Source organism: Sminthopsis crassicaudata, chromosome 1 (assembly GCF_048593235.1).
Source record: "Sminthopsis crassicaudata isolate SCR6 chromosome 1, ASM4859323v1, whole genome shotgun sequence".
Lineage (NCBI taxonomy): Eukaryota > Metazoa > Chordata > Mammalia > Dasyuromorphia > Dasyuridae > Sminthopsis > Sminthopsis crassicaudata.
In genome coordinates this window covers 509,906,443-509,932,099 of record NC_133617.1, presented here as the reverse complement: position 1 = coordinate 509,932,099, position 25,657 = coordinate 509,906,443, and the positions used below count along the sequence as shown (strand labels likewise).

The window sequence follows — 25,657 nt, the reverse complement described above, 5'->3', positions numbered from 1 at the left end:
CTTGTGTCTGTTCTTTCACTTGGAGAGTTTTTGGACTCAGGTCCTCCTAACTCCAGAACTGGTACTTTATCCACTGTGCCACCTAGCTGCCTCATCTTGGAGGGCTTTTGGATGGAGAGATGGGAGGCCCCAAAGCACTGACTCTAGAGACAGAAGTGGGGAGGGGGAGGGGAGAGAGAAAGAGAGAGACAGGTATTGTAAAGTTAACATTTTTAGAATGCAGATTTCTTTCAGGAATCTTTAAGTAATATGAATTTACGTAAAGAACACTGTAATTCAGCTGCATTTTTACAATCTGAGAGAAAGTAACTTTAACTTCCCCTGCAATCCAATGGAAATGTGATTTCTATTACTAACTGCTGTAGAATACAGGAAAGAAAGCTCTCAAAACTCTTAAGGTGATGATAGTTTTATTTGTTTTGGAATGCAAGTTATCATAAGTTCCTAAAGTCTTATTTTTAAGTGAACTAATAAAGATAGCCTGCTTGAGAAGCCTTTATTGAATGCATTTTTGGAGTGCCATTTGCTCCTTCTGCTCTATTATATATACATAGTGATGCTAAGAAATGACAGATTGCCACACGGAATATGATGTAAGGAAGGAACCTTAAAAAAACTAAGGAGAAATCCTGAATTTTTCTCATATGTCTTTCAATCAGGTTACTTTTTAGAATTTTAATTATATTAAATATTTCATCTTCTATTTTAAAGAACAGAATACTTAATATGACTTTCTAAGAAACAGAAAAAAGAAGATTAAAGATAAATTTACTTTCAAGAGAACTCTTGATAAAAGTCAAACATAAATTGAGAAAAATTAGGTTGAAAGATCAAGAATAAAAATTAGTTTACCAACTGGTGACAAGTACTGAGTCTCTTATTTCAGACCTAGATCAGCAAAATACATTCTGAAAAGGTAAGATGTTTAACTTTAGGGAAACCCCAGTCACAATGAATAAAATGAGAAATTCTGGAGTCGTAAACAATTACAAAGTTTGATACAAGTTTTAATCTTGAAGAAATCTTTAATATTAAAAATAAAGCTAGGGAGAAAGTCCTGTGTACTAACTGTAGTTCCTTTTCCTCCTTATTAAAAGGTATTTTCCTGGATAGCTCTTAATGATCAAGGACAGGATGATCTCTTAGCAGGAAGTGGGAGGGGGGGGAATCCAATGACTTGTAGCTTATATCATCCTCAATTCACCTAGGATGTGCATCTTTCCTCTATGATCTTAGAATTCAGTAAGAGAACTTCATTCCTGCAGGAGTTTGTGTTTTACTGTGGAACTTTCTGAACAAAGGTGAACAAAAAGCGTCCCAGCTGCAGTTCGAGCCCGTAATTCATGTAGTTCGTAGTCGTGGGCCCATTCCACATTGCCCCATTTCTGGATCTAAGAGAACAATGTATAATTTGTTAGCATCAAGTAATCTTGGAAAAACACAAGAGTTCTAGACCTTTAAAGATTTTTCCATGAACAGCACTTGCTCCAAATTTCATTTTTCAAGAATCAAATCATTTATATAAAAGTGCTGGGATCAATTTCTTAGGGATCAGCTTTCATCCAACAAGACTATCAATATCTGTAATATGTGGCAGTAGTTAGCTATAACAACTGGCACAACTGTATGCCACACCAATACATCTTATTGCTGTTTGGTTGTCTAGTCATAGCCAACTCTTTGAAGTGGTTTACCATTAAGTCATTTTCCCTGGATCTGAACTCAGCTGTTCCTGTTCCAGACTTCTCTATCTACTGAGATACCTAGCTGCCTCAGTGGAGCTATTTATAACATAAATCATCCATAGAGCCAGGCAATGGCAAAAAAGAACAATATCATACTCTGCCTCTAGGTTCTTTTGGGATATTATAATGGATATTAATGGTTATATTTTTTCTCATTATGTCATTTCTGCAATACTCCTTTGCCTAGTCAGAGAAATCTATATAACTGTTTTTGCCAAGAGCTGTTTGATTATGCAGGAATGGCAGTATCTAAGGACAGTGGCACTCAAATGTCAAAATCTTACTAATCTGAAGAACTGAAAGGATTATAGGATGATAGATTTAAAGAAGAGATCAATGTCCCTTTTTTACAGATGAGAAGTTTGGGTGGCTTGCCCAAAGGCATATAGGTAATAGATGGCATTGAAAGTGACCTAATTAAATTAGAAAAAACAAAGATGGTTCATCAGAAAACAAGAAAAAGAGCTCAAAAGGAATATGTTTTGAACCAATCCCTGAATTGTACATCTCAGAGATGAACAGCACAGGGATAGTTTATCCAATGAACAAAAGCCAGGAAAGAACATGAGTAAGGGAAAGAAGTAACAATATAAAATAGGTGGAATATAATATGTAGTGAAATAAAGTCAGAAAGACAGCTTAGAACCAGGCTACTGATTCTGTTTTTGATGTTACTGACAAAAGCTGCTAAAATTTTCTGAAGAGAGGATTGATATGGTCAAAACTGTACATTAATGAAAGGATTTTGGTGGTTGCATACTAGGAAAATTAATCTGGAAACTGATGTTAATTGTCTGTCTAGAGGAAAGATGACAGTGAAGAGAGGTTGGACTGGTATAGTAGCAGCAGTGGGGCCAGGGACAAAAAGGTGGAGTCAAATGGACAGAATCTGGTAGTAGGCTATATATATGCAAGATGTGGGAAACAAAGAACATTTGGAAATTTCAACTCTGGGTGACTGGGAAAGATGATGAGTCTGTGTAGAGTTGTTAATAGGACATACACGTGAGCAGCTGGAAATGCAGGATGACAACTGAGGGGAAAAAGCAAAGAATCAAAGTCCTTACAAGCAATTTTCATTCACTCTCTTTTTTGGTCTGGACTTTTCCACATTTTAGATTTACAGATCAGTAGCATGAGCTGCCTGAAGAACTGGTGTTAAATTCAAACAGAAAAAGAAATGTCAAACTCAAGCAGAAAAAGGATAGTTGTGGGACACATATACATTATTTATATTGTTCTGTATTACATATCCCAATTACATCTTAACTTTATTTGCCTGTGAGTCTGATATCTCTGACCTGGACCACTGGAAAGGGCCTTGTTCAGAATCAAAAAATCAGTATGTTAGAAGTGGTGATTGTATTCAAGTTTTTTGGACTCTCGATTCTAGCTTTTCTATCAAGTATCAAAATATTCTATCTTTTGTTAATATTTAAGTGTCACTACATGGAAACTGAATTTGGATTTGGATCTCTCCTTGATAAACTACTTTCATACACAATACTAAACTTCAGCCTAGCATATATTAGTTGCCATACAAGTTTTGAATTAATGAAGTTAAATCAAGTTGTGTTTCATTTACATTCCTCAAATTTAAGTTTACAGAGTACTTTACAATCAATGTTTGTTCTTCCTCTTAACACTTTGGTGAAGTTGACATAAGAAGTCAATTTCTGTTAAACATTGACAGATAATGAAAAATTTCAAATCTATTTACTTAAGCAACACTTTGGGAGAAGGACTGGATTTATCAGAGATTTCATGGAAAGAGGAAACTCCCAGATGAAAAGTGGTTCTTCCATTTAGTATTAGAGAGTTGCCTTGAGCAGAGTTATTAAAACTGGCTGCCCTCAAAACTCCAAAGTATCCTCTGTCCAGAACCAAATTAAAATGTAATTGGAAAATGTTTAATGACGACAACAACAACAACAAAAACCAATATAAGATTTTGTTGTTTGGCTATTTAAATCATGGATTTTTTAAGCAAAGATACTGGAGTGGTTTACCATTTTCTTCTCTAGATCAAAGGTAATGAGGAAGTATAGACTAGGCATGAGCAACTGTAAGAAAGCCAGTTTGGCTGAACCATAGAAGGAATAAAGGGATGTTATATAGAACCAGGTCAGACATGGAGCTTGAAATAAAGTTAGGAAGGACTTTAAATGCCAAACAGAAGAGTTTGCATTTGACCTTAGAGGTAAGAAGGTTTGAACGCATGCTTAAGTGACATCATTCTGGCAGTTATGTGTAGGATCTGTGGTGGAGAGATTCAAGTACAGCAGGAAATGCTGGGACTGTGCTAGGCTAGCTGCTAGGTGAGCAGAGTTGGGGATATATACTAAAGATATTGTGGAAGTAGAACTGGCAAGACTTGGCACAATTCAGAAGTTGTATGAGTTGGTCAAATTCATTTATGGGAAACTAATAAGAGTTAACATATGTAGTGCTCCTATGGCGCACTATGCTAAGCATTTTACAATGATTATCTCATCCTGATCTTCAATATAACCCTAGAGAGGAGTTCTTAGTATGACCCCCATTTTACATGAGGAAACTGAGGCAGGCAGAGGCTTAGTGATTTGCTAAGAGTCATACCACCAGTAAGGGTCTGGGGTAGAATTTGAACTAATACCAGTTCTGCCCAACTCCTGGCTCACCACTCGATCCCTTGCACCAACAAGCTGCTTGGTAAAATGGCTGAATGATACATCTAACCTTCCCCTTTTTATCTCAAAAACAATAAATTATATACCAAATAAGGCAAAAGAATAATAACTCCCACAGAAAAACCCAATAGTGATTGAACAAGTGAACAAACCAGAAAAAATCTTCTAAATAGTAACGAAGTACTATGTGATAAAAGAATTCAAGAACTCACAAGAAGATATTCACAAGTGATATTGGAACAGTCATGGGAATCTCTAAGATTGATTGAGAAGCCTAAGAAGAAAATTAAAGGAGGAGATGAGGAATGAAATTAGAGCTTTTAAAGATTCTGAAAAGAGAACTGAAAGTTTAGAATAGAAAATAGAGACTATTAATAAAGTGGCAGATATTCTAAAAAGGGCATTGAAGAGACAGAATGCAAAAAGGCAGTGATATAACAATAAATACTGAAAAAAAAAGTCAAAAAGCAGAAAAGTTGGAAAAAAAAAAGCCCAAAACACAAACACTTTAAATACCAATAGGCCAAAGCAACTGATTTTAAAGATAAAACTCAGAAAGACAATCTGAGGATGACTGGTCTCCAATGAAAACCCAATGAAAAAAATCTTGTGTACCATGCTAAAGGAAAACATGAAAAAAAAATTCTGTTTCTAAGATTAGAAACAGCAAATAGATGGAAAAAACCCACAGGATACCAGAGAGAAACATTAAGTTAATAAGGCAAGTTCACCCATGAATGTATCATCAGAGCTAGGAAACTGTTCAATATAGATATCAGGAAAGGTGGACTTTTCCTCCTCCTTCAAAGGCTAGTAAAATTCGATTTTTTTTCCTATATGTTCAAGTAAATTGGTCCTAGGTAATTCTTAGAATTGAGAATATGTGACTTTAACATATTTAACATATATTGTTCTACCTGCCATCTGGGGGAGGAGGGGAGGAGAAGGAGGAGAAAAGTTGGAACAGAAGGTTTTGCAAGGGTCAATGCGAAAAATTACCCATGCATATATTTTGTAAATAAAAAGCTATAATAATAATAATAAAAGAATAAAAGAATAGAGAATACGTGAAAATTAAGATGGGTTTTAGGTTTGCGCCAAAATTGATCTAAGTGCTCAATCTTATTTAGGCTCTGGATGACAATCACAAACCTACACTGTGGGATCTGAACTGAACTGAACAGAGGATTATCTATATTTAATTGACAGGTCTATAAATTTGTATACCTGGTACTCTTCTTCTAGGCGAGAGAGCAGGACTGCCTTTTCTACTGTAAGGTGCCTGTCAATCAACCCCAAGGACAAAACCATAGACTTCAACTGGGTGATCACGAATTCCATACCTGGTGAACAGAATGGAAAAATATATTCCAAGACCAACACTACCATATTGATAATACTCTTATTCTTGCATTCTGCATTAATATCAATAACAGTTCAGAATATTATAAATAAGTCTGGAAAAGACAAGAAAAGATTTTGCCCATTAGAGAAAATGGAAGAGAATGTTTCAAAAAAAATGTCTAATATGACTTTTTAATTGGAAGAGATTGACCTTATATTAATTACTATTATTATCAGAAATATTTATGGAGTTATGTTATAAAATTATGTAGATTCTTAGGAATCTAAACCTCCTAGAAGAAAGCAGGGTTGGCAAGAGTGAAACTGCTTATGGTATGGGCATATTCCCCAGCAGGCCAAAAGCACAGCAATATCACTAGTTCATCTCTTGAGAAAGCCCCCAGTTTCTTAAACTGTGCTTTGTGATCCTATGTAGGATCTTGTAACTGAATGTGGGGGAGTTGCAAAATCATTGATTTTTATACCTAATTTATTATATATCTACATATTCTGGGGGGGGGGGTCATATAAAAATTTCTTGGGCAAAAAGAGGTTGTGAGTGGAAAAAGTTTAAGAAGCCCTGTTCTAAACTAGGAAGGGATCATAACCCTTTGCTTTCTACTCCCACCAGAAGCTGTATTTTCCAATTCTTCCTTTCATTCCCATATACTATCAATGTGAGCCACATGTACATTAAACATGAAAAATATATAAACCCAATTATGTGAGCCCACACTACAGATACCTGTCCAAGCTGGCCTGTTTATCTTCACATGTACTAATGTACTACAATCTAAGGTTTCTGTTTAAGTTTAGCCCAGTACTTTTCTTTAGTAGAACACTATTCAATTCGAAGGAATGTCTCTAAAGCTATCTGTACATACCACCCCTCCAGCCCCTGGTCTCCACATAGTGTCTCCTCTTTCTTTTTACTTACCAAGTCCTACTACAGCATATTTACTAAACGTTTTATAGGTAAGATGGAGTTAAATCTAGGACTAGATGTCTAGGGACCAATGTTGTCATTACACTAATATGTTTTAACCCTGAAAAATGATTTGATCCCCCCCTCAGGGCCCAGATAATATAGTAGCACTCTTGATTCACAGGACCTGAGCTGGAATACTAACTAGCTTTGCTGTTCACTGATATGATCAGTCACATCACCTCTCCGGGACCTGGTTTTTTTTTTAATCTGTAAAATGAGGAGTTTAAACTAGATAATCTCAAATGTTCCTTCCAGTTCCAAATCCCATGATCGTATAGTATAGATGGTACTCAGAAAGGAGGGCATGAGGTAAAACCTTAAAATCTTACATCAATATCTTCTTAATCTCAGGAAAAAAACAAACCTATAAAACCTTTATTACCTACCTTGCAAGGCCCACATGTTGTAAGACGCCAAATGACTGATGAAAGTTTCTTTAGTCTTGACTGGGATATCAGGTCCCATGATATTTGTAGAGGATCCAATCTTAACATTATACCTTAAAAAAGCATATATTAAACTTTAGCATGTATACTTTGGTAAAAATGGTATCCTCAGCCAAATAGTCTTAGGCTACTTTTCTATACTTCAAGAATATACTCACATTCCCTACTTCATTCAATCAAATTGGTCCACTTAAAGAGATTCTGGGGAACAATTATAGTTACAGTTAGCCAGTGATTTATAGAGAACCAGCAGTAGCCTCTTTAATTAATTTTCCTTTTCCCAAAGATAAACACACTGAAGAATATTGCCAAGGACTTTCCTTGGATGAAAAGCATAGTCTGCATAATGAAGTAATAGAGTCATTTGCAACTACTTAAAACCACAATAATTTATAGTGAGTTATTTAGAATACAGATTTTATCAAAACTTTCTTCGATAACCTATTTTTCTTAATAGCTTTTTATTTTTCCAACTACATGCAGATAGTTTTCAACATCTACTCTTGCAATACCTTGTATTCCAAATTTTTTACCCTCCCATTCCCCTCCTCCCTTACATAGCAAAGTAAATCCAATATAGGTTAAACATGCGATTCTTTTCTAAACATTCTTTTATGTGATAACTTTTCTACTAGTGTCTCCATAGCTTATATTGTAAATGCTGATTAGTTCCCATATAAGTTCTGAGGAAAGCAACACAAGATTTGGAAGTCTATCTGCCAAGACAAACCCAGGAACTATATGACTACAATTACAAAACACTTTTCACACAAATAGCATTAGATCTAAACAGCTGGAAAAATTACGATTGCTCATGGGAAGGCTGAGCCAATATGATAAAAATAAGAAGATAGCAACACAAGGAGAAGCACTGGACAAGTGAATAAAGATATGAACTCATGAGGATTTTGTCTCTTACCTTTTTTCTGCCCAATCTATAACCGGATCCCACTCATTCTTTTGAAGTTCCACTAAAGTCTCTGGTTCCTCCACCCTGTAACTAATGTATTACAAAAACAAACAAACAAAAAAAAAACCCAAAAAGTTCAATTTTTTGTTCATTATTAGTAATCTAATAAAATTACAAATGATAACCTGAAAAAAGCTTTTTTCCCCAAAATAGTTCAACCATATCTTGAAAGATAGCTCTCTCTATGAGTCAGTCCTTAATATTTCCCACCCCAGATGGGTAGGCAATTAAAAATATAAAGGATTCAGAGCCCTTCCTAAGTATTTGGACAGTAAAAACCTCTGATTATTACCATATACCACCTTTAATCTAATAACAAAATTTTTGTTACCAATTAATTCCTTGACCCATTCAATCTATTCTAGTTTATTCTTAGTGAATATAAAAGTTTTTACTTTAGGGGTGTAATTTTTAAAAGCTGATCTGTTAAATTAAAAGGAATAATAACTTGCCTACATGTAACTTTTTATCACTTATAAAGTCTTTTTTTCCCCGCAATAACCTGTTAATTAGGTAGTACAAATATTATCATACCCAATTTTAGAGATAAGAAACTTGAAGCTAAAAAAAGTTAGAAGAATTATTATAGAATTATTATGTGGTAAAACTAAGACTGAGACTCAAACCTTGGACTGCCAAGCTAATGAGCCATCTGATATCTTAAATCTTGCTAGAAGTGGGAATTTGTTGAAAACAGAAAAACAGCCTTATAGCTGATGCTCTATTGGGGGATACAAGGCTACTAGGATACAATAAAGCAAAAATTCTTCCTTTTGACATATGTTTTCTAAGAATTCAACAGGTCCTTGTCTTCCTTAGTTGTCATTGCTTAGTTGACTCCAACTAAATGAAAACAAAAAACTACACAACAAAATAAGAAAATCACTCTTGATAATTCCTTAGACAAGTGCTATAGGACAATCTAAAGCTCACCATCATTACAATGTGAATTTAGTCCAAGTATCTGTTACCAGATTGTGTCTGTGTCCAGAAACTTCATAGAAGCTTGGATAAGCTGATCTTTGTTTCGTTGAGATGGGTTGTCTAAAGATGTGTTACACAGTGTGGTCTGAATCAAAAGGCAGAGAGAGCAACTATTATAGTTGATTGACCCCGGGGTAAAATTACTTCTCCTTTCACAAAGTCATTACTATCTAAGAAGAGAGAGGCTAAATGTAAGAGACTGATGTCACTCCAAATTGACAAGAGACAGGTGTTCCAAATTTAAATCCCCCAATATGACTATTAGTACCATGATAGCAGTATACTAAGCCAGTGTAATAAACAGACTAAGATTATGATTTTTTAAAGAAATACTTGAATAGTTTTTTAAAACACTTCCAAAGTCATTTGTATTTTCTTCTATTTATATCTATCCCCAAAGGATGATGAGTTATTCAGCTCCTAGTATGATTACAAGTCCATATGGATAAGAGAAGCAGAAAAATAAATACTGGGAGCAGAAAGAATGGCATACCTAAAAACTTCCCAAAATATGAATAAAGTGAATAATTATAATAATTAAAGCTATAATAATTCTAAAATTCATCTATATTAAGGTTCAGGATTATGTGATAAAACAGGAAATGGCAATAGTAGTTGGCGCATATCACCAAACTCAAAAGCTAGTTTTCTAACTCAACTATTTTTTTTCCTTGTTTATGAAAAATGTTTAACTCACTAAGATCTTGTGAAGATTATTAAGATTTGTATGTAGTTTTCTAGGCTACTAGGAAATAAGGGCATTAACAACTCTCCCTTCCCAATACTATTTACTTCTCTTTTTATCATCCACAATGCTGGACTTATTAAGGATTTAATGCTATCCAAGCTAATGTAAAGTAGTAGCACAGATAATCCAGTTGTGTTTTTCTTTATAACTATCTGATTACATTTGTTTAATATATTAAAAGCAGTTTGTACTCTCTGAACTCTAAACTGGACTAGTGTAGAGTGTATTAGAATAACCAGGTGAAATTGACTGAGGGTTTAAAAAGTGATCAAGATTGATTAAGTGAATAATCAATCAGAAGATAAATAATTACATGTGACTGTTGCCATCTTTACTTTGTATTCACTTTTAACTTCTCACCAAATGCATTGTGTAGAACTTGATAGTGTCTTGCTGGGAATCCCATTCAGTAGCCACAGCAACAGCCAGTGCCTCGCTGGGAACAGTGAAGAGCTTGGCATTGGGAGTTTTCAGTTTTCTATGGTCCAGGTTTATCTCATATCCATCTTGAAAGATCAAATTTTAAAACTCTTATAAATTATAAATAAAAGCAAATGACCATTCTTATATATAATTATATTATTAATAATCATATATAATAAAAATAATAATTAAAAAAATATATATTATATACTTGAACTGACATATGACTTAAAGATAGTGTATTCTGACTGAAAGAAAGCAATGAAAAGAAGGATAATCTGTCATCTGAGATAATTACAAACAAAAGTATTTCAAATCACCCCTTAAAAAGGCAGAAAGAGTTTCCAGATACTCACCTTCACCTTGTGTAATGCTGACATTCTGATAAAACTTCTTCCTTTCTATTAAAAAAGAATTTTTAAAGAGATAGTTTAAAATATCATCAAAATAGCTTATGGAAAAAGAGTCAGCTATCTATACTAAGATTAATGCCAATGTAATTAATAATAGGCCTGATTTAGGAAAAATCACATTCAATTATCATACTAGAGTAAACTGTACATTTAATCATCATGAAATAAGCAATATGTGCTGGTTTTGTAAGGTACCAATCAGGTTTATGATTTGGCCTTGGCTCTGATTATATTATCGTGTGCAACTTTTAGGTTATGATTTATCTAACAGAACGCATAAATTCCATTCTTTTACTACTACCATTCCACCTTTTATTTCAATACAAGATAGCATCTGAATGTGATAGGGATGCATATTCTTTATTCTCTTTTATAATGCATATGTTAGACAATAAGTACAGATCCCAAGAGCATTTTCTATTTCTCACTACCCAATTAATTAACCTAATTAACTTTTAACTTTTGTGTGTACTTAACAGGAGCTACGAAATTCTCCTTCAAGAGAAAAAAATCTGTGTCCTCTGCTTCCTTTAGAAAATAATTTGAAGAAAAATCCTAGCATGAAAATACTCATGCTACATTACCCTGGAGGAAGGTGAAAAAAGGCAGCTCACAATAATTTGCACAGACTTTTTAACTAATAAGGAAAAACAAGTAGGTGGAAACTTGAGATCTACCAGCCAACCATCACAAAACTTCTAAAATATGTGATACATAGAAGTTACTTGTTTAGATTTAAGAGCATTTGGGGTCTTTGATATTTGCCTGTTGAAATAATAATATAGGATGTGAAAATAAAGGAGAATAAGTAAATAGTTTGCATTTAAGCTTCTTATTAATGATCAAATGTATATTAAAAATCAAAATGAGCTGTAAAAAAATTCAAAGAACCGAAGAAGTTAAGGGAATTTATGGTATCATGGCCTTATTACAGGCCAATGGAAATACAGAAAGATCACTGAATTTGGGATTTGCAATGTGGACTTGGAGTTCAGATTTGCTACTTACTAGCTGTGTGACACTGGACAAATCACTTAACCTCTCATATCAACCTCTCAGATCTTCATCTGTATAGAGGGACAGTATTTGAGTTATCCCACTTCAGATATATCAGTGCTTTGTAAAGTGTCAGACAGATATGTACTCTTGATGACAATTTTGCCAGTTTTCATATAGTAGTTTTAGTGTATCCCATATAAATATTTAATTGTTTTTCATTGTGCTTTAAAATTAATAAGCACTGTTCTCACAATACCTCTGAAATAAAAAATATAAGGATTATGATCCCTGGTTTAAAGATGAAGGGAAAGGGGCAGCTTGGTAGCTGGACCTGGAGCCCAGAAGGCCCAAGTTCAAATTTGGCTTCAGACACTCACTAACAGTGTGACCCTGGGTAAATTACTTACCCCCAATTGTCTTCTCCCAAAAACATAAAAATAAAGAGGAGGGAAATGAGGTCCTGAGAGGGAAATTACTTCCTGGTGATCATATAGCAGGTAGCTGCCAGAGCTTGGATTTGAACTTTAAAAAAAAATTTTTTTATTTAAACTTATTTCTTAGATACAAAGTTTTCTTAAGAGCTCAAACATAATTTATTCTTTTTTAAAATTGATTTTTTCCCCATTGCTATGATTTCCCAATGATTCTTGCTTATTCATTTTGTAACACTGCCTATGTCTGAAAATGTCCAATATAGCCCAGTGTTATCAAACTCAAATGAAAACCTGGCGACTAGACCATACAGAAGGATCCCTAAGACTATGACTTAGAGAACCACAAATTAGCAGCATCTATGTTCTATTGTATTTTTATTTCCTAAAATATTTCCTAATTCCATTTTAATCATTTTAGTCTTGTTGGACCTTCTGCTAGAATCTACCACTTCTCAATATTAAGAGAGAGGTAAGCTTCATCGTCTCTGAATTAAAAAGTCATCACAGCATTGATCAGACAGAACTCAAACTTTCAACATTCAACAACAATTTGGCTATGTGTATTATATTGCTGTAAGTAATGCGATTATTAATAACAAACCTTGCTTTCAAAAGTAGTTTACTATATGAGGGCTAAAGCTACATATAGACATAATTACAGTACAAAGGGAAATGAAATAAGTGCAAGAGAAAGGTAGGCAAAGTACTATGTGAAATCTAAGTAAAGAGAGGTTTCTTTTAATAAGTACAAATCAAGGTTGCACTAGATTAAGGGCTGTGTGATTTTTTTTTTCTTCTTTTTCAATAACTACAATATTTATGAGAAAGTGGATGATATAATGGATAAGAGTCAGCCCTGATTACCTGAGTTAAAGCCCTGCCTTTGACACAATTCTGACTGTGGGCATTAGTGAAGGTAGTCTCTATATTGGGAGTCCCACACACTAATGAAATCACAGACCTACCTTTTAAAATAATGCCATATAGGACCAGTTGACAAGAAGCATGCTCTTTGAAATCACTTGCTTTGATCTTATTCCCAAGTATATATTTTCTGACTTGCTTATATATTAGATTCAGGTATCAAAGATAAACAACTTAGAAGATCCAACAAGTATGGCAGAACTCTATGGATTCTCTGTGTGCCCAGTCACAAAAAAGTTAAACCTAGATCTGGAATAAGAGTCTCTGTCCCTAATTGTTGTTATTGTTTTTCATGCTTGAAGAAAACCAAAGTGACTAATTACTATACCACCCAAGGAATATAGACTACAAAGCTTACAAAGACTAAATTGGATCTGATAGGTAAACAATTTGAAAGATAATTAGAGATGGGAATAAAATTGAAAGAAAGCTCAATAAATCAGGCAAAACAAAAACAAAAATGGTCCATCAGAAATAAGAAAAGCACCTCAAGAGGAATACATTTTGTGTCAAACCCTGAACTAAGGGGAAAACTCAGTTAATACAAGTATAGCAACAAATACCTGGGAAAGAGGTTGTTAGTAGAACATAAACCAAATATAGAACAAAAATGCAAAGCTTATATCTAAAAAATAAATGTGACCTTGGGAAATTAATAATGAACAAGACATTCTAATGCTATAAATTGACCCAGGGATAAAAAGATATCCATTTATTCTGCTAGTATTGGCCAGGCCTTCTGTACTATACAGTTTCAAATTCTTCATATCTTCATAAGGAAGATACAAAATAAAAACTGAACATACCACTAAAATGTTGAGAGAGATCTTCAGATCACAGATACAGAGCTGGGAGGCTCCAAACAGGAACTCTACACCAAATGCCTCATTTTACAGATGGAGAACAAAAGGCTCAAATTGGAACACAATGAGCAGCAGAGAGAGACTGAAACTCTGGTCCTCTGACTCCACAACCAGGGCTTTTTATTGGACCACACTGCCTTCCTGAGACAGAGATTGGAATAGTCAAAAGTGTCTAGGGGAAAATGATTTTGTATTTTGTTTTGAATTCAGGAGACCTGTGCATGTTTGTAGAAGTATGGAACAGAAGCAACAGATAGGGAGTAGCAGAAATTGATCCTATGAGAAAAGCTAAAATTCAAATAAAAGGTAGGACCGGTCTCTAATAGAGAAACAGTCAAAAGAATAAGAACAGTTTGTGATTCTTTTGAGAACCTTAAGCCATCATATGAAAGTTTGTTGCAAATAAATAATGATAGATATGCAAACTTAAAAAAATCTGAGGTTTTATTCACCTAACAAATTGGCAGAGATGGTTAGATGGAAATAGTCTTTTGGACTGCTGGAAGTGGTTGCACACTAAAGATAGGAATGCCAAGATCCTGATGGTGGATCTGTAAATGACCTGAGCATTTTGGAAAACAATTTGGAATGGTGCAGAAGAAATAATGTTTATATTAATGATGGGTATATATATATCCCGCCAAGGACAGAGCAAAACATCCATAACAGCAATTTGTTTGGTAGTAGAGAACAGGAAGTAAAGTGGGAGGAGAATAACATAATGATTGTCTAAATAAACTGTGGTACATGAATGCAATGATATATTCTGGAATACAAATGAAAAATGTAAAGAATTCAGAGACACTGGTAGAGACCAGTGTTGAGAGATGTAGGAAAACAATAGAAGCAATGACTATGAGAGTGCAAATGAAAAGAACAAAAAATGAAATTGAACACTGCCATTATGATGACTAATCTTGGCTCTAAAGAAAAGATGATGCAATGTTCTTTCCTTCTGCACTGGAGTGCAGTGAGGTGTTTATGGAGATAAAACATTTCATGGCTGATGTGTTCCTTGGCATTGCTTAACTGGTTTTTACTTTATTATTACAAGGGAAGGCTCAATATGTAGTGGAGCAGGAAGGGGTTTATGTATGTTTCAAATAAAATTGTGAGATCAAAGCAAAAGGCAATAGTAAAACTTTTCTTTTTAAGATAAAGGGACTTATTTAGGCTGGTAAAGGAAGCTAAGGGCTAAATTTAGTTAAGTTCACTCTCCAAGTGAAAGAAGGGTTACCATGAATGAAAACTAATTTTTACCCTTTAGGGGGGAAAAAAAGGGAAAAGGTTAAATTGCAATAACAGTATTTGGGGACATGAAAAGGAATATTCAACTGTAAAGGTGATTCCTTCTGGAATATATTACAAAGGGTTACAAAATCTCCTTTCCAGGAGTCATTTGAAGAAAATAGAATGGTTCAGGAATTGCTTACCTTGACAAAGGGTCTAAACAAGGTGACCTCAAATGATCTATAATATACATCATAAGTAGTAGAGGCCTACTAAATACCTAAAATTGTGCTGGGCACACACTTTGGGGAATGTATTGGCAATATAGTTAATTTTCACTTTTGTGAAGGTCAGATTTCTTACAGTCTGAAAGCCAAAGAGCACAAAAACTATATATTTTAATCAGAAGATAGGACCATGGGCTCTCATGCCAAGACTATTTGCTCTTTTTTTTTTTTGGTATTTATTTTGCATTAAATTTTTAATTTTTAGTTTTGAATTACTTCACTCTCTCCAGTCCTTCCCCAACCCATCAAGAAGACAATATATGAAAATCATTATATTTGAGACAGCTAGGTGATGCAGTGGATAGAACACTAGCCTTGAAGACAGAAAGACCTGAGTTCAAATGTGATCTGAGATACTTAACACTTCCTAGCTATGTGACCCTGGGCAAGTCACTTAACCTCAATAGCCTAAGCCAAAAAAAAAAAAAAAAAAAAAAATTCATTATATATGTGAAGATATGCAAAACATTTCCATATCAGCCATGTTTCTCCCCCCCCAAAACCAAGAAAAATAAAGTTAAAAAAAAAAAAAGTGCTTAAATCTGCACTTCAGACTTCAAAGGTTTAAGCCTATTCTTTTTTTTTTTTTTTTCTCTCTGAGGCAATTGAGTTTAAGTGACTTTGCTTAGGGTCACAACGGCTAGGAAGTGTTAGGTGTCTGAGGGCATATTTGAACTCAGGTCCTACTGACTTCAAGACTGGTACTCTATCTGCTTCAAGCCTACTTATTCTTAACACATAATTCTAAGGCGCTTGATTTACTCATTTCTAAAGCACCTGCTTTTATCCATTAAGGCACACAAACCCTATGAACTGGAGTGGAAAAGATAGAATATTATTAGGCTGCATATGGATAGCAGAGAAATTATAGCTGAAAGACTGAGAAAAGGAGCAAAAATGTATTAATAATATACATAGATAATATTCAATAAATAAGTTAATATATAATGATGTTGAGTAATCAAGAAAAATTATGATCTGTTTAAGAAGACAGGGTCACAAATAATACATTTTAGAAAGATTTTCATTTAAAATAGTTAAGGTTTGATGAGCTTAGTTATCTGGAAAATCCATGCATTTGGAAGAGCATATTTTTTTAATGATGAAGAATAAAAGAGATGTAATTGTATACAAGCATAATTCCTTCCCCTTATGGAGTTTACAGCCTTGCTAGGAAGACCACTTAGGCATATGAAACATCCAAAGACCCTTTTCTGCTGCAATTCTAAGAGCATACCCACATTAGAGTAACCATGGAAACAACATCTTCCAATAGAAAGAAAGCTGCTTCTAAAAATCTAGTGACTGGTTTCTCTTATGAAATAGATATATACTATAATTAGTTTATGGATATGCACTTTCTTCCCATCATTAGAAAAATTAAATTCTTACAACACCTTTTTGTCCTTTTATCTCAATTTTCTTATTGGAAGTTAATCTTTCAGACTCTATGCCCCATGAACTACAATTCCCACAATGTTTCTAGAATACAGTTGACTATATTCCTTTAATCTTTTAAAACAGCTCCATCTGGTGTGACTTTGCATTCATTTATGTTTATTGGTCCACAGGCAGTGAGTGGTTTGAGATAAAGCAAACCAAGACCCAATTGCAGCATAACTGTCATTATTTAACCAAATGTTCCCAAGATTAAAACTCTGCAGTACACACCAAATATACCCAGTCTTGCTCATTATTCTTTCACAATATCTCTCTTACAATGTCTTTTCCATTTTCACATCAGTGAGGCTCTTGCTTCTGTTGGAATCACTGCAATGTTCCCTTTACGGCTCTTTCTAACATTAAGATGTAATTGGGAAATAATGGACAAAATAAAAATATGATAAAACATAGATAACACTGTATTTGTAAACCAAGTCAATATGTGACCTGCAGCCTCCATTTCTATTTGGGTTTGACACCACGACTGCTTTATACTGCCAAATTAAAGATCCTAAATCACTTTTATCATATTACAACTCTCCTGCTTTAAAAACTGCCCACAACTTCAAAAACTCTCCCTTGAGAATGGGGGGAAAAATATGCAAAAGTAGGTAGCCTGGCCATACCAGAACTAAAACTGTATTATAAAGTGTGAATCATCAAACCCAGTTGGTACTAGCTAAGAAATAAACAGTGGTGGATCAGTGGAATAGAGTAGGTTTGTAAGATACAATAGTCACTAGTAATCTATTGTTTGATAAACACAAAGATTCCAGCTTCTGGGATTTTCACTATTTGACAAAAACTTATGGGAAAACTAGAAAATAATATGGCGGGGGGCAGCTAGGTGGCGCAGTGGATAGCGCACCAGCCTTGAATTCAGGAGGACCCGGGTTCAAATGTGATCTCAGACACTTAACACTTTCTAGCTGTGTGACCCTAGGCAAGTCACTTAACCCCACCAGCCTCAGGGAAAAAAAATGCATAAATTAAAAAAAAAAAAGAAAATAATATGGCAGAAAGTAAGCACAGACCATCATCTCACACCAAGATAAGGGTAAAATGAGTTAATGACTCAGACATAAAGGATGATACCATAAGCAAATGAGTAGAACATGGAATAGTTTGCCTGTCAGATATTTGGAGAAGGGAGGAATTTATGACCAAACAGGAAATAAAGAACATTATGAAATACAAAATTGGTAATTTCAATTACAGTAAATTAAAGCTTTTGCACAAACAAAACCAATGCAGTCAAGATTAGAAGGGAAGCAAAAAGATGAGGAACAATTTTTGTAGCCTGTGTTTCTGACAAAGACCTCATTTCTCAAATATATTGAAAACTAAGTCAAATTTATAAGAATACAAGTCATTCTCCAATTGATAAATGGTCAAAGGATGAACAGGTAGTGTTCAGAAGAAATCAAAGCTATCTATAGTCATACAAAAAATGCTCCAAATCACTACTGATTAGAGAAATGAAAATTAAAACAACTCTAAGGTACCACCTCACACCTCTCAGATTGATTAAGATGACAGAAAAAGAAAATGATGTTAGAGGGGATGTGAGACAACTGTTGCTGGAGTAGTGAACTGATCCAACCATTCTGGAGAGCACTTTGGAATTGTGCTCAAAAGGCTATAAAACTATGCATAGCCTTTGATCTAGTAATGCCACTACTGGATCTATTATCCCAAAGAGATCTTAAAATAGAGAAAAAGGACCTATATAAAAATATTTATAGCAGCTCTTTTTGTAGAAGCAGGGAATTGGAAATCAAGTGGATGTCCATTAATTTGGGAATAATTGTGGTATATGAATGTTATAGAATACTATTGTTCTATAAGAAACAATGAGCAGGCTAATTTCAGAAAAACCTTGAAAGACTTACATGAACTGATATTGAAATGAGCAAAACCAGGAGAACACTATACACAGTAACAGCAACAGTGTATGATGATCAACTAAGATAAGACATTTCTTCTCAGCAAAGCAATGATACAAGGCAATTTCAAAAGACTTGTGATGGAAAATGGCATTCACGTACAGAGAAAGAACTATGGAGACTGAATACAGATGAAAACATACTATTTTCATTGTTTTTCTTTCTCATGGTTTTTCCCTTTTATCGAGTTTTCTTTCACAACATGATTCATGTGGAAATATGTTTAACGTGATTGTATATGTATAACCTATATCAGATTGCTTGCTGTCTTAGGGAGGAAGAAAGGAAAATTTGGAACTCAAAAATCTTACAAAAATACTGAAAACTACTTTTATGTGTAATAGGAAAAAAAAAACACCCTAAAATACTATTAAGTGGAAAAACAACTTTTCTTTGACCTATAATCTAGATTTTCAACATTATAGCTCCAAGCTATCTTTTTAATCATCTCCTAGTAATCACCTATAGGATCACTTTCTATCCCACTAGATCTTTTAAAACAGCTGTCTGGTGTGACTAGTTTCAGAAAAACCTTGAAAGCCTTACCTGAACTGATGCTGAAATGAGCAAAACTAGGAGAACGTTATACACAGTAACAGCAACAATGTATTATAATCAACTATGATAAGACATTTCTTCTCAGCAAAGCAGTGATACAAGGCAATTCCAAGACTTGTGATGGAAAATGACATTCACAGACAGAGAAAGAACTATGGAGACTGAATGCAGATGAAAACATACTATTTTCATTGTTTTTCCTTATTATGTACACCTAGGACTGTTCTGACTTTTTTCATGATGTTATTTGATAATTTTATTCTTTATATTATCTGAAACTTACTTATCCAGCAAAGCCTCTATAAAGCTTTGTCCTTCCAGAGAATACTTTCCCTGCTCCAAACTCATAACATTAATTATATATGCCACTCGCTTGGCAATTAATGCCTTCATGTATTTCTTGCATTTGATCTTTATATGTTTATGCCTTGCTTTCTCCAAATGGGTTGCATACTCCTAAGGAAGAGGCCAGGAACTGTATTTTCTTATATCCCTCATAAAGCAAATACGAATACCCACATGACCAAGATTGGGTAAATATTGGGATTTTTTTTTTTTAATTTAAGTGTTTGTTAGTGAATGCAATTTAGAATTACCAGATAAGTTTAATATAACTAATGTTAAGAATCTAGCATTTAGCACACTAAATTACTCCTGAGAGCACTTCTGAAATACTGATGGACAACATACGTTCTATATTAGCTGAAAAAACCTTTATAGGTGTTAGTTCTATCTCATTTCCTTGCTTCTAGTTTCTCATCATTCTAAACTGCAGACAAAATAATTTCTCTAAAAGCACAAATCTAGCCATTCTGATATACTTGCTCAAAAGTCTTCATTGAGTCCTTATTGCCTATAGGATAAAATGTAAATTCTTTAGCCTGTCAATTAAGCTTTTTCACAATTTGATTCCCACCTACAACTTTTCAGTGTTATTTCAGACTGTTCTCCTTCATGAACATTTTGGTCTAGCCTAAGTGGACTACTGGTATTGTAGCTAGAAGTTATCTTACTCAATTTATTTTACAGATTAAAAAAAACCTGGAGCCCATAAATAGGAAATGACTTGCCCACAATTATATTAGTATTAAGTAGCAGACTCAAAGTCTTAGAGTGCAAATTCAGCACCCCTTCCAATATACCAGACTGCTGATCCCCAAAATTGACAGTCCATCTTCTGCTTCTGAAGAAGCGATCTCCTGTGTCTGTTATGTTTCTTTCTCCACTTCTTCACCTCTCACAATCACTATCTTTGAATTCTCAAAGTTAAGTTACCAACTCCTCTATGACTCTCCTAGTCAGTTGATCAACAAAGAATTTAAGTGCCAAGATCTTTACTAAACAACAGTTATACAAATATAAAAATAATTCAGTCTTGTCCTCAAACTTACTAATTCCACTAGAAGGACAGGTATGCAGATTAGTAAATTGACGTGCCAAGTCTTATTGAGTTTTAATCTTTAGTAGCTTTAAAGCTCATGAGGATTTTCCAGATACCTTTTATAAAATAAATATAGTGACTGATGATGGTGCAGGGATGGAAGGGGATTTACAACTTCAGAGCCACCAGGAAAGGCCTCTTGAAGGATGTGGCCCTTGAGCTGTGCCTTGAAGGACTCCAGAAATTCCAAGGAGACTGGGCAAAGATCGAATACCATGACCAGGGAAATGGAAGTAGATCAATTTAGAAAAAGAGTAAGGGGAATATAATGCCAGTAAAGTCCTCTCAACTGAGAAGACCATGTTGAAGACATTGTGGAAGGCTTCAAATGCCAAATAGGGGAGTCTTTATTTTTGTTAGTGTTTGCTACTTCATTTTACCTTGTACTGCACTGAATGTGCATTGTCTTCACTTAATGAAAACTCTATAGCAAAGATTTTCGCTTTTTAATTTGTAGCCTCAGTAGGTCTAGCATATTGATTTAGGATCTGTTTTGTCATTTACCCTTTTCTAAAAGAATCACCTTTTAACCATGTCTTTCCAACATCAGATACTTTTTGGAGAAAAAAGACAGGACAAACACAAAGCATTAGTTTGCCTTTTTTTGAGTTCCTTCAGATCTACTGCATAGGACCACTGTATATGGAGCTGTTGGATGAAGTCACAGGACAAGAAAACCCATTCAGCAGAAGCTTCAGGACATAGTAAGGAAGTAACAGGAAGCTCCATGGACCAACTCAATCAGTTAACATCTTGAACACCATCTCTCTTTGGAATTGCAGTGCTTTTAACCCAGTGTTCAAATAGTTCAATATCAGAAACTGATATGATTTTGTTAGTGGAAATGATATTAAAGATGAATCATCATCACCTGCTTTGTTGCTGCACCCTAAGGACCAGAGAGCCTTTTCATTTAACTCAAAAGTGAAACTTTCCATATGGAGTTTCCCCAGTAGAATGTGAGCCTCTTGGGAGAAAGAATGGCTTAATTTTCTATTTCTATGCACAGTGCTTTACATCTAATAAATGCTACATTCATTTAGGAAGGTTTGTCACCTGATTTCCACAGTAAATTTCCGAGAAAGGTCTAATATTTGATGAAAACTCTGAATGACTAAAATTATTTTCTAAGTAGTGATGATAAGTCAGAAATCTTTCCAATAGCAATTATATTAGGGTAAAGAATATTGAATGCTGGAAGACTACTTGGCTTGGCCAACTGGCTTTCTCTCCCTGCCCCACCCCAACTCTGCAGTAGAGAGAGGGAAAGGGGAGGCATCAATCCTAAATTTCAAGTTAGAAAAGACAGTCTACCAGATGAAGAATTGATGCTTAAAGAATAGGTGGCAAATAGCTATCAAATTTGACCTATGGGAACTCATAAGGATCTCTGCTTTTCTTTACACCAGTGATCTCCAAAGTAGAATGTATAAATCTCAGAAAATGTATTAGGGGAGAGAGAGGAAGAAAGGGAGTTGGCTAGTAGGTGGAGGATCAGCAAATCAGAAGATGAGTCACAGCTACTCCATACTAGATATCTAATAATCAGGTACTGCTCAAATGCAACCCCACTATCCCCTTTAACCATTATTGCTCAATACTTCCCCTATTTTAGCATCCCAAATCTCTTCCATTCTACTCTATCACTAAAACCAATCCCAGCAGGTATGCAAATCCATCTCCCACAACCTCCAGATACCAGCATAATAATACCTTGAACCCCAGATCAACTCATGATGGCTTGGTGCCTCTTGGATTGCTATTATTATCCAAGATTTCATTTTAGAAGAAAGGAGAAATATTAAATTTTATCTGTTTGGTTAGCCACATTGATCAAATTAACTGAATATTTAGCCCATTGCCTCCACACTCACATGAAAATTTTAAAAAGTAAAAGGATCATTAATTACCAGTTCACTCTAGCTTGCTGTCATTAGGAAAGCAGCAATCTGTTTGATTAATGTGATTGGGAAATGACCAGAAAATCGGCTGCACTACTCTAGATTTTCATTGCTTATACAGTGATAGCCAGAGATACTTACAAATAAGTTATATATATTTCTTTTACCAAAAAAAAAAAGTGATATTTTCTGCTAAAAAAGTGGCTGTCAATAATAGTAATACTGTACTTAGCTATTATTTAAGAAGAAATTAACTTAAATCTGTTCTTTCAATATAAAGGAAATGTTTTTATGACAAGTTTTAATAATGTGACTATTTTTGAAAATGGATGCTTGGAAATAATTCCATAATGTATTTTGTGGCCAAAAAACGATGTGTACTGTCATTTAAAAATCCTTATATCTTCAAAGTTTAAAAAAATAAAGTTAAGTTTTTCAAATGAAAAGTTTTAGCAGGCCTTGAATCCATTTGTTAAAAATATTAAAACCTCAGATTTTAACTTGCAATACAAATTAACTAGCCAAATTTCAACAAGAAAAAAATACTTTAGCACATCATGGATAGGCCTAAAAAGTAAGTATCATGGTTTAGTAAGTATTTACTTTTTCCACTTGGTTCTTTGTAATTTTTTTTTAAACTAAGTTTACCATTACAACCCAATATTCAAATTAACAACCCAGCTGGGACCCTGCATGTACAGTAAGGATGTAATTTATTATATATATATGATTACACATAAGCACATATTTATAATATACATACAGTGTCCCAAAAGTGGTTTTAAATTATATACCTCTCTATATACATATCTATCTAATATATCTTTATACACATCTACACAAATAATCTGGATATCTAAATCTACATCTGTATCTAGTTATAGCTTCCTATAACTAGATAGTAGTTGATCTAGCAATAGAGATCTATAACATAAATAGATCTATATCCAGATATACACATATACACACGTAGATAGACATACCCACATACATGAGGGGTACATGCTTCAAAATATTTTTCCTGAAATGGGTGACCACTGGACCCCACTACCCTGGACCTAGGGCTACTTTACAAAAAAGTCCGCTGATAGAGCGGACACTCGGCTGAGGGACTGGGCCTTGCTCTGACCTCAGTTTCCCTACCTGTAAGAAGGTACATTCATTCATCCCGCCGAGGTGGATTCTCTCTCCCCCGCCCACCCGAGCTAAGCGCGGCCCAGACCCGGCCGAAGGCGGTGGCAGCCTGGCGGCCGAAGCCGGGCCTCCAGCCAGCGCTTACCTGCGGGGGGGACGTAAGCCCGGCGAGGGATTGAGAGCCCCGGGGCCGACCAGGCTTGGCTACCCGGTCCTAAGGGGGAAGCAGGGAGAAGGCAAGGACGGCGTGGGAAGGTCCCACCACCAGCCCCAAACCGAAAGCAGCTTCGCCACATGGCACCTTTGGATGGAGATAGGGATTAATCGAAGAGGGGACGGAAGGGTGGAAGAAAGAGCTCCCAAACTCTTCCGGTTTGGATAGTTGCACTGGACCTGTCTGCAGAATTCTCCCACTGCAGGAGAAGTTCAATTTCTTCAGGGCGCCGCCATCTGACCCCTAGCTACTACCGGCCAGTCACCTTCGCGCCCTTTCAGCCAATCAGCGTCACGAACGCGTTCCGCCTCTAAGCAAAGACTACACATCCCAGAAGGCTTTTGACCTCTCGACACGTGTGGCCCACACCAACCAATAGGGAGAAGGAGCGACTAAAACTGCTCCCGCCCCCTCGACGGGTCGGAGCCAATTGGCCTGAATTAGTGAATGTGTCTATGTGTGTGTAAGTATGTGTGTGGGTGGGGGGGGTTATGGGTCTGTGTGCGCTTGCGCGTGTGAGTGTGTAAGTAGGGGCGGGGAGGGGGGGGCAACCTGGGAAGGGGAGGCCCTGTTCTTTAGTCCTCCGGCACCCGTCCGCGGCTGGAGTAGCTAGTCGGCCAATAGCAGGGTGGGCGTCCTTCTCTTCCCTCCCTCTCTCCCTCCCCTCCCCTTCCTCATCCCGCGCGCCTGCGCGCGCCCGGCCCCTTCGGTCAGCCCGCCCTCCTCCGGCTCCCGCGCGGCGGCCGCGGCGGCTTCTCCCCCCCTCCCCGGCTTTCCCTTCCCCCCTCCTCTCCCTTCCCCTCCCCCCTCCCCCACCCCACCGCCCTGGCTCGGGGGGACCCCGAGATGCCGGTCCGCACTGAGTGTCCCCCGCCGGCCGGAGCCTCGGCCGCCTCCGCCGCGTCCCTCATCCCGCCGCCCCCCATCAACACCCAGCAGCCCGGCGTGGCTACCAGCCTCCTCTACAGCGGCTCCAAGTTCCGCGGCCACCAGAAGAGCAAGGGGAACTCTTACGACGTGGAGGTGGTGCTGCAGGTACCGGGCCCGAGCGGGCGAGCGGCGGGCGGGCGGGGGAGCGGCCTCCTCCGGCCCCGGCGCGGGCCCGGGCCTTCTCCCCTTCCTCCTTTCCTTCTTCCCCTTGTGTTCTCGCTCCTGCCCCGCACGCTCGTTCCCCGCAGCCAGCGGCCCCCGGCCAGGGCAGCGTCCTCCCTACCGCTCCCTTCCCCCGTGTTCTGGCCGCCTTTCCGTATCCTCCGGCCGCTTCACCCCCCACCCCCTTCCCCTCTGTCTTCTTCCTATTCCTCACAATATTCGGGCCGCCTCTTTTCTCACTTTGGGCGCCCATCAAGTCCTCGTCTCCTTCCCAGCTCACTCTCTCTATATCCTGGCCTCCTGGAACTCTTTCCCCGTTTCCATCCCATCCTACTTCCCCATTGTTAGAGCCCTCACTGACACCCATCCACCAACCAATGGGGGAGGGGGCTCCGCTTCACTACATCCTCCTCTTCCTTCCCTTCCCATATTCTTAGCTCTCTCTCTCAATTCCTTCTTCC

The 25,657-nt window shown here is 36.5% G+C and overlaps 3 protein-coding genes across 14 annotated transcripts in view; 2 read left to right on the top strand and 1 right to left on the bottom strand.

Moving 5' to 3' along the window:
- The window catches only part of DRC3 (dynein regulatory complex subunit 3), a 107,108-nt gene extending 85,615 nt beyond the window's left edge, over positions 1 to 21,493 (top strand). For 6 of the 10 annotated variants that reach the window (XM_074281556.1, XM_074281561.1, XM_074281563.1 and 3 more), the window contains one exon: positions 11,210 to 11,543. In XM_074281556.1, the coding sequence (XP_074137657.1) occupies positions 11,210 to 11,329 (120 nt within the window). In that variant the 3' untranslated portion in view covers positions 11,330 to 11,543. Of the gene's footprint in view, positions 1 to 11,209; positions 11,544 to 12,581; positions 12,778 to 19,345; positions 19,365 to 21,464 lie in introns of those variants that run through there. The other 4 variants (XR_012484657.1, XM_074281559.1, XM_074281558.1 and 1 more) reach the window with 4 other exon arrangements.
- Positions 394 to 25,464, bottom strand: ATPAF2 (ATP synthase mitochondrial F1 complex assembly factor 2). Of its 3 annotated transcripts, none has more exons than XM_074281567.1 (8): positions 25,437 to 25,464; positions 10,674 to 10,718; positions 10,255 to 10,400; positions 9,134 to 9,231; positions 8,112 to 8,192; positions 7,133 to 7,245; positions 5,642 to 5,757; positions 394 to 1,391 (listed from the first exon to the last, which is right to left on the bottom strand). In XM_074281567.1, exons 1-8 carry the CDS (start codon positions 25,447 to 25,449, stop codon positions 1,254 to 1,256), a joined length of 750 nt encoding a protein of 249 aa, XP_074137668.1. In that variant the 5' UTR covers positions 25,450 to 25,464; the 3' UTR covers positions 394 to 1,253. The 3 variants fall into 3 exon arrangements, with proteins under 3 accessions (XP_074137668.1, XP_074137666.1, XP_074137667.1); XM_074281565.1 differs by lacking the exon at positions 25,437 to 25,464 and adding an exon at positions 24,036 to 24,397; XM_074281566.1 differs by lacking the exon at positions 25,437 to 25,464 and adding an exon at positions 23,900 to 23,930.
- The window catches only part of GID4 (GID complex subunit 4 homolog), a 36,063-nt gene continuing 35,111 nt past the window's right edge, over positions 24,706 to 25,657 (top strand). The window contains exon 1 of the mRNA XM_074281568.1: positions 24,706 to 25,139. Coding sequence (XP_074137669.1) covers positions 24,951 to 25,139 — 189 coding nt within the window. The 5' untranslated portion in view covers positions 24,706 to 24,950. The remainder of the gene's footprint in view (positions 25,140 to 25,657) is intronic.

Coding starts and splice junctions, on each gene's coding strand:
- ATPAF2 (XM_074281565.1), bottom strand. CDS start 24,186: ATGTGGCGAAGCTGCTTTCGGTTTGGGGCTGGTGGTGGGACCTTCCCA. Junction 10,719..24,035: donor GGCTTACGTCCCCCCCGCAG/GTAAGCGCTGGC, acceptor CTTTTTTAATAG/AAAGGAAGAAGTTTTATCAG. Junction 8,193..9,133: donor CTGGACACAGACACAATCTG/GTAACAGATACT, acceptor GTAATACATTAG/TTACAGGGTGGAGGAACCAG.